Genomic DNA, 14,128 nt, shown 5'->3' with positions numbered 1-14,128 from the left:
GTTCAATGCACCAAGTTGAAGACCAAGGTGCTCCATGAAGAAATATTTCAGGGCTGAATATTTTGGTACGATCCTCTGGTTCAACAGACCACAATAAGAAATGCACCAAGTTTCATCACTCTCCTGACTCACTTTACACAGTTTTACCTTTGCTCAACATGACCAAAACCCTTCAGAATACAAGGCAAAAGAAAAAAATGTCCAATACCAAGAAATCCATTACCTCTTAAAATTATTTAAAAAGAAGATTTTGTAAGTAGAAATAATCTTCAACATTTGACTATAGTTCTCCCTGCTCCTCTGAAATGCACAGACCACTTTCACTTTGGTTCCAAGAGTCTTAAGCCTGCCTCCTTTGTCCATAAATCAATGGCACTAAACAGAACGAGAACCCGCCGAGCTTGTTAAAACTCCAGATGCCGGGACCCCACCCCACTAACTGAATCGGAATCCCCAGGGGTCAATCTGACAAGCAGCCTGAGTTAGGAAGCGGATAGAGGCTGAACCCAAAACCGGACTTTCAAAATAAAAGCATATGTTTACATCTATGTAATTACTGAACTGATATTAAATCACAAGACTCGCATAGCTGATGAGTAGCAAGAGAAGCAGTCAACCAGTATTAACCTCAAAATGCTATTCTCCATCCCCAGGTCTTCTTCACGAAAATGTCCTACACCAAAATCTTAATTAGAACATGGCATGGAAGAAATGTGCAAATATTAAAACTATGGAATTAGAGAAGATGATCTAAGAGATTTTTTCAACCACGGCATTTTTCAAAGTTGTGCCACTTTCGAGACATAGTCATATTTTTTGTTGGATTTCTCTGCTACATCAGAAATGCCATTATGTGCTTTCTTCTCCTCTTTGGAAAAAAAAATGTTACATAATTCAATGCTAAGATTATTGAACTGGACAGAAATCATAATTAGCCAACCACCCACCTACCAAAAAAAGTTCATTTGAAAATATTCACCTATGAAATGTTATTCTCCTGCTCTATATCACAAGCTCAATGGCTGTGCCAAAACTGAATTTTTTTTTTTTTTTTTTTAGTAAATTGAGTTTTCAAAACCAATGTGAGGTTGTACCACTCCAAACCTTCATCTTAGCTGCCAGATGAGCCCACACACAAACAGTTCCCCTTATTAGCTAGGCTAGGAGACCAAGCTTCTGACAGAGAAGGCCCACAGAATATAAAGAAATCTCAGGTGTTTGGTTGTGAAAAGGCATCAGCACCAAGGCCGGAGAGCTACGGGGGAGCCGGGCCCACCTGCCTCCCACGCTTGACGGGTGTTAATCGAGGAGCAGAGGAAAGAAAAGTGAAAGGACTAGATCCGGCTTAGATTCTTCAGTCCACAGCCATCATTTTGAAGGTAAATATATATTAAAAACTCACACTGACTCACCTTTCAAATACTAAACTGACTGTATTCATTATTAAACACTTACGGCATATAAAAAAAATAGAGTAATACAGGAAACACCTCTGCCTCCACAGAAACAGCTTAAGGAGAAAAAAAAAATCTAACCAATACATGTGAAAGCCCCTGAATAATCTTTCGCAATAAAATTTTAAGTAATTTTTACAACCATCAACGATATTGCATGTTCCCTTGTTCCCAGAAAATCAACGATCTCGCATGTTCCCTTGTTCCCAGAAAATCATCCTATTGGCATCTAGCTCAAATCTGGACTCAAATAAGGCTCAATAAAACTGAGTTTTCCGTTCTGTCTATATAATAAAGTACTTCCACTGTTCAGAACATTCTCCACAATTCATGTTTTTCTCTCAAGAACAGATCACCGACACAGCTTTCACAACCCTAGTAACAGGTCATGAGAATCACATGAATACAGAAATCTTTTCTATGATGGCACTACTTCAGCATAATGAGGTACCAACACAGAGAATATTTTTATGCGCATGACAAGAATAGCTGCTCTTCTCTGCCGGAGTTGAATTTCCACCAGGGTCACTGTCCCTCAACACAAATCCCCAGGGCTCATGGAAAAAAACCAAATCTGCTCAAAGACTCCCTTCAAAGCACAGGTATTCCAGCCAAGTAAAGCTTCAGAAAAAAAAAAAAAAGAACAAGAACAAGAACAAGAACAAGAATTATTTTTCACAGTCCCTTAAACTCTTTAGGAAAATCCCCTCACAGATATTTCTTTAAATGAAAGAGAAAGAGGTAGACCAATGGGAAATACAACGTAACCACTGTCTTTCCTAAAGAAAGGCCTCTAAAAGATAAACAAATAAGGTAACTTTCCTCATAGTTTCATAAAACCCCATCTTGTTAAGCAAGCTTACTTTATTGCAAACATAGCATCTTTTTAGGCCTGCTATAAATGTAACCTGGTATATATAATATTCCATATTAAATAATTTATTTTATTTTTATTTCACTGGCCTCTCTTTTCTTCTCTCTCCCTCCCCCTACCCCTACCAGCTCTTTCAACGCCAGATACCCATCTGGGCATCAGACCAGGACTTAAAACTGTGCCATATCGCAGTGCATCTGAAATCCACTACCTTTTTTTCACCGGTCAGTTAAAAGCCTTGAGCAGCAGGCAGGGGAAAAGAGAAAAGGGAATTCATGTCAGAAACAGATTATCAATTTTTCTACCTTCCACCCAGAGGACTGCTAACTCTTATTTTCCCCTTTGCTAACTCTTAACAGAGAATGACAGAGAACAGAGACAATCATCAGGGCCGGGAGCAGCACGCTGTCTCCTGCAATCGGCCCGGCCCTCCTTTAGCAGGGCTGTGATGCCAGCCGGAGGCCTGGAGCAGCTCTGTCTCACAGCCCAGGGTCCCAATCTTGTAACTACAAAGGAAGAGGATATATAAATACAATTGATACTCTGCAAATTTTCTAAGAGATAGATTTAGGTACAAAATAAAAAAGAACATTCCGGCAGCAACAGAATAAACTACCTGGTAAATTAGGAAACTGGGCACTCTACAGAGGTCAAATGAGGCTTTCTAGAGTCAGATCACCTGAGTTCTCACCCCAGCTCTGGTGCTTTCTAGTTCTGTAGCCTTTTTCATTGAATAGACATTCACTGCTCACCTACTGTGAGCCAGACACTGGGCTTGGTCCCAGGGATATATGGGTCCCTACTCTTGTAGAATTAAATTTTAGTAGGAAGGACATTAACAAGCACAAAAAACAAGAAAAGTACCAGATAGTGATAGAGCATATGGGGAACTTAAATATAGTGATACAGTCAAGAATGACTGGGAGAGCTACTTTCTAAAGTCAGCAGGGAAGTTCTCTCAGAGGTGACACTGAAGCCCAGCTCTAAATGACGAGAAAGAGCCCATCAGGCAAAGGCAGGGGAAGAGGGGTGTGCAAAGGCCCTGAGGTAGGCATGACTGGGCCTTTGGAGAAACAGAAAGAAGGCCAGTGTGGCAAATTATTATACTTCTGTGTGGCTCATGTCTGTCATCTGTGAAGCAGTGGTTGTGAGGATTAAACTCTGAGCACCACATCTGCACACTGTATGTGTTCAGTAAATGTAAGTTGCTAGAATTATCATCATTATCATTCATCAGTGAGATCCATCACTGGAGGCGTGCAAGCAGAGGTTGGGTAACCACCGCACAGGCACGGCCAGGTGATAGGGCCTCTAAGGTTCCCTCAACAATTAGATCCCAGGATTACCCAAGAATAGAAAAGGTGAAGAAAGAAATGATAAAACTGTTACACTCAGGCTTCCTGCCTAAAGGCTTTGAAAGAACGCTTTCAATCATACAACGATGTGGAGTTTACCGACTAATTCATTCAACAAATGTTCCCATCTGAGAATCTCTGCTTCTAATCCCTAAACAGTCAAAATCCCCACTTGGAGCTAGCTGGCACAGTCTTTAGCCCTGAAGTCTACCCTCTTTAGGGCGCTTTGAGCTAAAACTTACCACACCAGCACTGAGAAGAACAGAAAAGGTTGACTTATTCTATGTTACTGGCATTAGTGTCAGCTACTGACAGAATAAAATAGCGGAGAGGACAGTCTTTGACGTTATACATAATCTCAAACCATTTCATTATTTCATGGTGAAAACGTTCCAAGCAGAAGTTTATGCATCACAGACTCCACTGACAACATATTTCACTTAAAAACAATTCTTACTCTTGGCCTACTCTCAAAATACTTAATAAATTGTTAAACTTTCTGAAGCCCACCAATTCAGGCTATCAAAGAGGCACTCGACGGATGAATTTGACTTGCGTGTTTTAAGTTAGGGAAAGATCTACTTTTACCCAAGCCCAGGCCCTGAATCATTAAAGGTCATATTCTTTCAAGTTCTTTTCTAAAAGTCACTCAAATCCAAGGCAAATGTATTACAACCATAAAGAAATGTATGACTTTTATATTCATGAAACTATGTCCTCACCTACTCTTGATATTTCAGATTTCTGCTTAGATGGTGAAAATGACTTTAAAAAATTATTAAACCTCATACACTGCATAAAGCAAATTAATATTGAATATGGTCAATATAAACAATCCTAATACCTTAACATAAAATGCACCAATATTTTTATGATGCCAGGCTTTTAGACTGTCCAAACTCAAGGATTTGGAGAGGAAGAGGAATCGTCATAAACCAAGAGATAAATTTACCAGTATAATCTCAACATCACTTCTCTTTTCCACCCTAATCTCTATGCCCTCCCCCATAGCTAGTCCCTCAAAAGGAAGAAACATATAGGAACAGATTTGAATCAAAATTCTCCTGTAGGACAACATTCCCTTAAAAAAATGAAAAAGCAAAAATTCAGCATAGAACGCATCCAACGAGGATCTTTAAAAATATGCATTATAGCTGAGTAATATTCCATTGTATATATGTGCCACATCTTCTTTATCCATTCATCTGTCGATGGACACTTAGGTTGCTTCCATGTCCTGGCTATTGTAAATAGTGCTGCAATGAACATTGTGGTACATAACTCTTTTTGAATTATGGGATGGACCTAGAGTCTGTCATACAGAGTGAAGTAAGTCAGAAAGAGAAAAACAAATACTGTATGCTAACACACATATATGGAATCTAAAAAAATAAAATGATGAACCTAGGCGCAGGACAGGAATAAAGACACAGATGTACAGAATGGACTTGAGGACACAGGGAGGGGGAAGGGTAAGCTGGGACGAAGTGAGAGAGTGGCATGGACACATATACACTACCAAATGTAAAATAGATAGCTAGTGGGAAGCAGCTGCATGGCACAGGGAGATCAGCTCGGTGATTTGCGAACACCTAGAGGGGTGGGATAAGGAGGGTGGGAGGGAGACACAAGAGGGAGGGGATATGGGGATATACGTATGCGTATAGCTGATTCAATCTGTTGTACAAGAGAAACTAGTACAACACTGTAAAGCAATTATACTCCAATAAAGATGTTAAAAAAATATATGCATCATATGTAGATGATTCCTTTGACTTAATCTGAACTAAAGATCCCTGTTCAACATGTAAATTTTAGAGTACCATGAGAACTGACCACTGAGTTAATATTTACCTTAAAAGAATCAAAAAAGTGCCTTCCAGAAAGCAAGGTTGGAACTAATAGGCCCATTCATATCCAAATTTATCTACTGCTTTTTGCAACATAATCCAGCCAAAAGAATGTGATTCAGATCTCAGCTATGCAACTGCTAACTTTTCAATGTTTTTTGAAGTAGGAGCCATCAAGAAAAAAAAAAAAATGTAATAGTCATCACCTTGGCATTAAAACACTCGAAGCAATTTGAGATTTTTAAGAATACTTTAAAAATACTTTAAAGATATAAGAAGTAATACAGGCTCATTGAAAAGCTTTAGAAAGTACATATGAGCAAAAAGAGAAAAATTATAATCCCCAAACGTCAAGATGACCACTATTAACATTTTAGTATACACTCTGCTAAACTTTTTTGAAAAAAAAAATTTTTTCACACAAATGACTTCATATTGCACATATTTTTTATGTAACATCAAGAACATATTTCTATGGTCATACACATACATTTTTATGAATGTATAATCTTCTACTTTATGAATACATGCTAATTTAATTAGCTCCACTGAGTTTCTATATGATTTATTCAAGTGCCCTACACTAAAAGGAACAGAGTAGGTTAACCATTGTTTCCTAAAATTATTTTGCCTATGACATCCTTATTTGAATTACACATTAGAACTTATGCTGCTTTCAAAATACTTTGGGAAATTATGATCTCACCAATCCTCAATGTTGGATTTTTATGGTGTTTATAATTTTTTTCTGTGATCAAATTTTTACTTGTATATTTCTGTGTGTTCCCTAGGAACAAAACTCCAAAAATAGAGTTACTGGGCCAACTGGTATGCATATGTTAAAAACATGTAATAGGGCTTCCCTGGTGGCGCACTGGTTAGGAGTGCAGGGGACATGGGTTTGAGCCCTGGTCCGGGAAGATCCCACATGCCACGGAGCAACAAAGCCTGTGTGCCACAACTACTGAGCCTGCACTCTAGAGCCCACGAGCCACAACTACTGAAGCCCAGGCGCCTAGAGCCCATGCTCTGCAACAAGAGAAGCCACTGCAGTGAGAAGCCCACGCGCCACCACAAAGAGTAGCCCCCACTCGCCACAACTAGAGAAAACCTGTGTGCAGCAGTGAAGACCCAATGCAGCTAAAAAATTAAATAAATGAATAAATAAAATTTTTAAAAAAAAACGTAATAATTTTTGCCCAACTATCTCCCAATAGTGTATGAGAATAGTCAGTCTTTTGAAATAATCATTTTTTTTGAAGTAATCATTTTTAATTGAAAGAATAGTTTGAAAGTTATGGGTACTCATCATATATACCCAGTATTTTTAAACTTATATAATTACTTTTTTATGAACATGGCTAAAGTACATAGTTATAAATATCAAAGGTCTTACTGTAATGGAGGTCCGGAAACTATTTAAGAACATAACATAACTCCTCACAATTTATAGAACATGACAAGCATGGATACATTAAATTGTCTCACGTTCATTTTCCTCCTTGTTACATTTATATATTTCTGGATATACATTCTATACTCTTAAGAAGATATTAGTAATCCCTTATATCAACATAGTACTCTATACTACTAAAGCATTTAAATCAAAAATAATGTGGGGGCAATAAAACATTCTCAGAGCATACTTTAAAATAAGATATTAAGCTGTACCCCCCAAAATATCCTTCAAGCTACACAATAGCACCTACATATTTAGAGCCAAGACTGTAATAACCAAAATCTTTACCAATCAACCAACAATAGTGTCATAGAGGGAAATGTATCTTAAATGTATTTGGAGCTTATTTTCAGTGCATATTTCTCCAGATTCATACAATAAGAAATAACTTCCTAACATAAATAAAGATGGTGCACACAGCAAAAACAGACTTTAGGTTCCTTTTATGGTTTTAAAGTGACACTGGATGTAAGTTTATAGCCCAAAGTAACTCTCAAAGTTACTTAAGTATAGTGTTCACACCCAGGGTGGAGTTCTGTGCAATTTTCAAAACTCAGAAAGGTCCTGCCTGCTCAAAACTATCTCCCCATAGAGTCTAGCTCAGAATTGTATTTGAAGCTTTTTAAAAATACATAAATTTTTATTCAATAGTTCTGTAGTGGAGACAATGCATCTGCATTTTTTTTTTTTTAAAAACTCCCCAGTTGATTCATTTGTACAGCCAGAGTCAAAAAGCACTCGGTTATATAAAAAAAATTGGGGGAGGGAGTGGTATCCTTAAGTCCCCAATTTAAATGTTCACATAAAACCATTAATCTGTCTTAGTCTAGTTTATTATATTACCTAAGTGGAAACTGTGCCTTGAGAAGGTCCATAAGAAGTTTCAAAATGGGAAGAACAGGTAGGAAGACACCTGTTGGCCTAGAAATGGTCACCAAATGGGATGGAGGAAAGGCAGTATGGAAGCAAAATTCAAGAGGATCCATCCCAGCAGAAACCACAGTACTTCCTACTTTAAGCATCATTTTTTTTAAGCTGCATTTTGTGTTCAAGGGGTTTCTTATAAATGAACAGCAATCAACTAACAGGTAGCAGTTTCACCAAGCAATGTCAAGCAACATACCAGGAGACCAAGTTGGGTTGAGAAATTAAGATAGGATACAGAGATACTATATTACCATATACAATGTAATAGTCATTTGTCAGAATTATGTTTCTCCAAAGAAGGCTGTCTCACAAGAATAGTACAAAACAAGCCAATAAAAACCTGTGTCTTCTAAGTAGTTTATGCATAAAAATCATTCATTTTCTTAAGCTTCCATTACTTACCAGATCTGGACTTAATGATGTCACTGAACTCGTTCTGCCCATCGTCAGCCCTGGCCTCGTGTTCTCCATACTTGGCCATCTTAGCTGAGTTTCAATATAATCCAAAGACTTTACAAGGTCCTCTTTTTAAGACTTTCAGTTTTCTATAATGATCAACAGCAATACCTAAAGAGAAATGGGAAAGTATTGATTTGAAATATATATATATATGACTATAACACATATGTTGACATATATATTAACATATAGAACATATCACATATATTGCTATAATATACAACTATAATATGTATAATGACTATATAATATATATGACTATAAATATCAAACTATACATATACATTATATATATAGTCATATACAGTTATATAAACTTATATACAGTAACCATTCATTCGGCAAATATTCAATCACAGACTATGTGTAAGGCACTGATCTGGGCAACGGAAATATGACTATCAAAAAGAGACACAGCCTGTACTATCTTGAAATTCATAGACACCAAGCAATTAATTATATAATAAATTATTTCATTATAATACTAAAATGTTACAAATGTATAAACGAGAAGCATCGAGTAGTATGAGCATACAGAAGAATCTGATTTGCTCTGGGCAATTAAAGAAGGCTTTCTTGAAGAGGTGACATTTGAGCCAAGCCTTCAAGGATGAGATGAATTTAATTAGCCAAAAAGAGAGGTGGGAAGAGAATTTCCCATGTTAAGTGGCAGGAAGAATCATGGAGCATTCATGAATCTGAGCAAAGGCCAGTGCTTTTGGAGAGAACAGCCAAGAGGAGAGAGACCTGTTGAACTAGGTGAGGTAGATAGGACCAGGGACAGGGCCTTAGAGACCATGTCAAGGCTTTCCTAAAGAGCAGTGCGGGGACTTTCCTGGTGGCACAGTGGTTAAGAATCCGCCTGCCATTGCAGGGGAACACAGGTTCGATCCCTGGTCCAGGAAGATCCCACATGCTGTGGAACAACTAAGCCTGTGCACCATAACTACTGAAGCCCACGCGCCCTAAAGCCCATGCTCCGCAACAAGAGAAGCCACTGCAAAGAGAAGCCCACGCACCGCAACGAAGAGTAGAAGAGCAGACCCTGCTCTCGGCAACTAGAGAAGGCCTGCGCGCAGCAACGAAGACCCAACGCAGCCAAAAAAAAAAAAAGAGCAGTGGGAATCCAGTAGATGGTTTTAAGCTGGGAAGCAACATGATTGTGGCCTAAATAAGGGTAGATGGAAAGAAGTGCGTGCACTTGTGGTATATTAGATATTAAGTAAAGGTCAATAGGATTTGGAAACTGATTGGATATGAGACGCTCAGGATACTGAGGTGCAAAATGCCCAATTTTGGCTTGGGCAATTGAGTCATTCACTGAGCTGGGGAACACTGGAGGATGAGCCTCTAAAGGAAGAAATAATGAGTGTGATTTGGATTTACTGAGTTTGAGATGCCTCTGAGATATACAAGTGGAGATAACAAAAAAGTCTGATCTCAGGAATGGTCTGGATTATATATAAATCTGAACGGTTACATGTTATATCCATTGACACAGATTTTATTCTGGAAAATACATCATGAAAATTCTGCTGAGAATACATATCACTCAAAATAATTTTAATCTTTAGCAATTAATTAGTCAGAGGCACCTTTAAAATTTAAAGAATTGAGGATTCTATCCTTCAGTACCACTTTTCTTTAAGAATGTCAATAATAATAGCCCTAGTACTTTCTGGAACACAATGCCCAAACAATCCAAACAGAATCAGAATTCAAGTTTAAGTTCAGCAACTTGGCTATATCCTAACATCCCCTATGAGCACCCCAAATGCTAGTTAAATAAATTAATCATTTAACTGGGAATATAACACTCAACACATCCAAATATTAATCTACAAGCAACAGACATTAATTCACATATTACAATAGGTATCACAAGCAGGGTTTATGGCTAACTAGGATAGACAACTCAGTTCTTTATTTCAAGGATACACCATGTGGCATTATTATTTTGTAATATATTTCATTTCACATATTTATGAAATAATTAGAAGTTTTACATATTACAATGTTTTATGACATTCAAGGAAACACCATATTATTTTATAATATATAAATATATAAAATATATTATTTTTTTCCTTACCAGTTAGGAAAAAGGTGTGTTCTAATAATAAAGAGATCAAAATTACCTTAGAAAAATGTTTTAAGTATTAAAGTGTTTGACACACATGAAAACTGTGGTGGATTGCTAAAGCTTTAGGAACAATTTCCTCTCTAGTAGGGAGGAATACATGGATTGGATCATCAGCCTGCCAGATTTTGTGAGGGTATAAAAAACATTTTTCATTTTTTATATCGTCCACTACTGTTATACTTTATGGATTATTATGTAATTAAGTTCTTTTTGGGAGGTACATAACTGCAAAAGATTTGCTGAATTCTTAAGTGTATTTTATTATATTCAAGAACCAAAAACTTTGTTCAGAAGAATGCACATAAAATTTCATTATGGAAAATCAGTTTTGCCCCCCAAAAATTCTCTTTACTAGAAATGAACTAATTATTCCCTTTGAAAGATATTTCTAATGCTCTCCTTCATAAGTGGTCTTAGCCAAGGGTCTCCTTCAACACTTTCCAAAGACTTTTCCCAGTCCCTAAAAGATAAGTAAACTGTTCACACAGAACTTTATTTCATTTGCACATTAATATTCCTGCATCATAATATTTTATTTTGCCACTACCTAAGATAAACTCTCAAATTTTCTCTTCTTTATATGCTACAGAGATACAGCAGTAAGGGGGAGCAGAGGACAAGGAAAGAATGGGAAGGTGGGAGAAGCACATAAGACCATTTTAACAGTAACAGATACCCACTGACTGACACTTGGTGCCACTAATGGGCAGGGGTCTCCTGAGTAACACATGGCAGGAATTCATTATTGGCTGTCAGAAGACAGATCAAACTTTCATCACTAACAATGTGCCTCCGTGTGAGCCTCCACTTCTACATCAATAGTATGGAAGCAAGGCCATTTTCCACACCAAGCTAGGCGAGAAACAGAATAAATGAATGGGATATCGCTTTACAAGCTTTAAGCCCTCTAGAGTTGTAATTTATTGTTACCTCTGCTCTAAGTTCTGTTGCCTCATAATGATGTTCTGCACAGCTTAGCCAGCTCTTTCTCACTGAAACCAGTACACTCTATACTCACCAGCTTTCTTCAGAACGTCTCTGGCTGTCATATGGACCAGAAGCCGTGAGTATGTGGCAATAAACCCGGGTTGAAAGTATGGGGGTTGGCCTTATGGGCAAATCTAATGTTTTAATTTTTTTTTTAATTTGGAAATTACAAAATGTAAGAATACAAACATGTTTAACAATGTGCAGTTATGATGAAAATATGGTGTGGGTCCTTAGGCAAAAACTATTCATTCATTTCCACCGGGAACCAAAACCTAAGAATGCTAGCGAGAGTGGAAAAGGAAGCCCAGAGGGCCAGAGTTAGCGGCTCCGCTTGAAACTTGGTAGAAGACACCGCCCAGTGCCAAGAACTGCCATTCATTCTCGGAAGCGCTCCAAGGGAAGGTTCATACTGTTGTGGTTAATGCTGTTTACAGGGGCAATCAATTTTAGGTAAACACCTGAAGGAGAGTTAAAGAGCTGTCTCCTCGGTCCCATAAATGCGGGTCCAGGGGGCGGGAATGACTCCGCGTAAACCTTGGCCCTCGCCTCCTGGCCCTCTGGAAGCCAACGCACCCAGGAGCTTCGCATTCCAGCAGCTCTCGCCTGACTCGCGGCGCTATCAGCAGGCTGCGTGCCCCGGGCCCACCAGCAACCAGCCCGGAGGGGCCCACCCGACTTCCTGAGGCCCATGCAAGTTACAAAGGAACGGATGAGGCTACTGCCGGTGGTCCCTGAGGCCGCGAGCTCCCGCCCGAACCCCGGGAATCGAGGCTTCCCCGAACTCGGTTCACGGCCGCTACGGCAACTGACCGTCCCAAGGGGAGTTCCATGAAGAACCGACCCGCGAGGCCCTGGTGACCCAGGTGACCTGGAGGCTGGTAAAGAGGAGGCTCTCCCCGGGGCATCCCTGTGAGAGAGGCTGTTAAACCCAGGTTAGACCCGGGCTCCCCAGTTAAGCGTAAAACAAAGTGAGAGCTCCCTGGCAATTGGAAGTCGGACACGTTTTCTCCTTCCCTTGAAACAACCCTGGCACGAGCCCCTTTGGTAATCTGGGGCTTGGCGAAAAAATTCACTTTTAACAGCGTGCCTTCTAAAAGTTGCACAGCCTAAAATTAGTGCTGTCTTGGTTTTTAAAGGGGCCTTGGGCAACCAGAGCCTCGGACCCGGAGCCACAAAGGGACATGAATTACCTTACCACTTGCAGCAAGAGATGCCAAGGGTCCGGGAAACCAGAAGAGGCGACCGCGCGGGACTACTCACCGACGGAGCGCCCCTCGTCACCTCTCCAAAGCCCCACCCTCGGGAGCAGCAACGGCCCGGAGGTCGAGCACGTTTCCTGCCAGGCGGATAGCTGGGAACCTCTCCCCTCCCTGTCCTTGCGGACACCTCCGGGGCCCCGCCTTCCCGGGGCTGGGGTATGTGTGACAGGCCCTCTAAGAAGCCACGTCCCCTCTTGGAGATCACTGGCCCGGCGCGCACGGAGGCGCGACCCTCTCACCCTAGCCGGGAGGAAGACTGGGGGAGTCAAGACGGAGTCCGGAACCAGTCGGAGGAGTTTGGGTCGTTCGCTACTACACGGATTCCGAGTACCTTCTCGCCCGAGCTCTCTCCACGTTTCTGGCATTCTCTGTCCCGCCGCGGGAAGCTGAAATGGGGTTCCAAGGAAAGTGCAAGCAAAAGTTGGTTACGTCCTAGGCTCAGCCTTGAGAAGGAGCTCGGGACGCTGATCCTGGGCGCGTGAGCCGCAGGAAAGTCCATCCTTCCCGCAGCCTACGCCCCGTTTCCCCGGGGCTGTGGTCACATTACCCGGCCCGAGGCTCAATAATGCATGGGCTTACCTGCTCCCGTGACCCGCGGGCCCGCCTCGCCTGCCCGCCGCCGCCGCGTCCCGAGCGGGCCGAGGGCTCCTCTGCTGTGTTTGAGGCGTAGTAATCGCGGGGGTGTGTGCGAACGTGAGCTCTGTGATGCGGTGTTTTTTTAAAAGGAACTATGGAAAACCAGACAAGATCCGAAAGAAAAAAAATTTTTTTTTGACACCCGACTGAAAACGCCCCTAACTTGTGCAATCTTCCTGCCCCGTAGTTCCGCCAAAAACAAAAACAAAACAGTCCAAGTGCAAACCTGGAACGGGCACGCAGGCACCAAGTTTGCCAAACACTAGAGAGTTTTCCGTCTGCTGAAATGACCCGCAAGGAGGGAGGCACCGCTCCCCGAGATTCCCCAATCGGCTTTGGGAGCCGGAGGCTCCTCCTCGCCCCTCGGCGGGAGAAAGCCCGCTGCAGGCTGCGGCTGCCCGCTCCCCTCCTCCGAGGAAAGGCGACTCCACAACTTTGTGCGCGAGCGGCTCGCTCCTCCGGCTCCGCCTCCTCCCCCCCCCCACCCCCGCGGGCCTGCCCCTTTGTTGGCGAAGGGAGAGGAGCGCCGGAGGCCCAGGAGGCAGGGGAGGGCACAGGACCGCCGGGGTGCGCGTGGCCGCCCTCCTGGGAACTGGCTCTTGTCCGGGCACTCGGGGTTCGCTCTCCCGAGGAGGAGGGGGCCGAGCAGGTCCGGCCAGCCGCTCCCCTCCCCCTCGGCTCTCCAGCCCCACTGGCGCAGGGCCGGCAACTTTGTTCCGGGA

The 14,128-nt window shown here is 41.5% G+C and overlaps 1 protein-coding gene across 2 annotated transcripts in view; it reads right to left on the bottom strand.

Annotated features, from left to right (window-relative positions):
• UTRN (utrophin) overlaps positions 1-13,459 on the bottom strand; it is a 508,091-nt gene extending 494,632 nt beyond the window's left edge. For both annotated transcript variants that reach the window (XM_089922090.1, XM_089922091.1), the window contains exons 1-2: positions 13,350-13,459; positions 8,322-8,486 (exon numbers count right to left, since the gene is read on the bottom strand). In XM_089922090.1, the coding sequence (XP_089778216.1) occupies positions 8,322-8,400 (79 nt within the window). In that variant the 5' untranslated portion in view covers positions 8,401-8,486; positions 13,350-13,459. The remainder of the gene's footprint in view (positions 1-8,321; positions 8,487-13,349) is intronic.
• Positions 13,460-14,128: the final 669 nt, after the last annotated feature.

This window comes from Delphinapterus leucas, chromosome 12, assembly GCF_059928025.1.
Source record: "Delphinapterus leucas isolate spDelLeu-1000000601 "Yukka" chromosome 12, BTC_Dleu_Yukka2, whole genome shotgun sequence".
In the NCBI taxonomy this organism is placed as follows: domain Eukaryota; kingdom Metazoa; phylum Chordata; class Mammalia; order Artiodactyla; family Monodontidae; genus Delphinapterus; species Delphinapterus leucas.
This window is presented reverse-complemented; position numbering and strand designations above follow the sequence as displayed.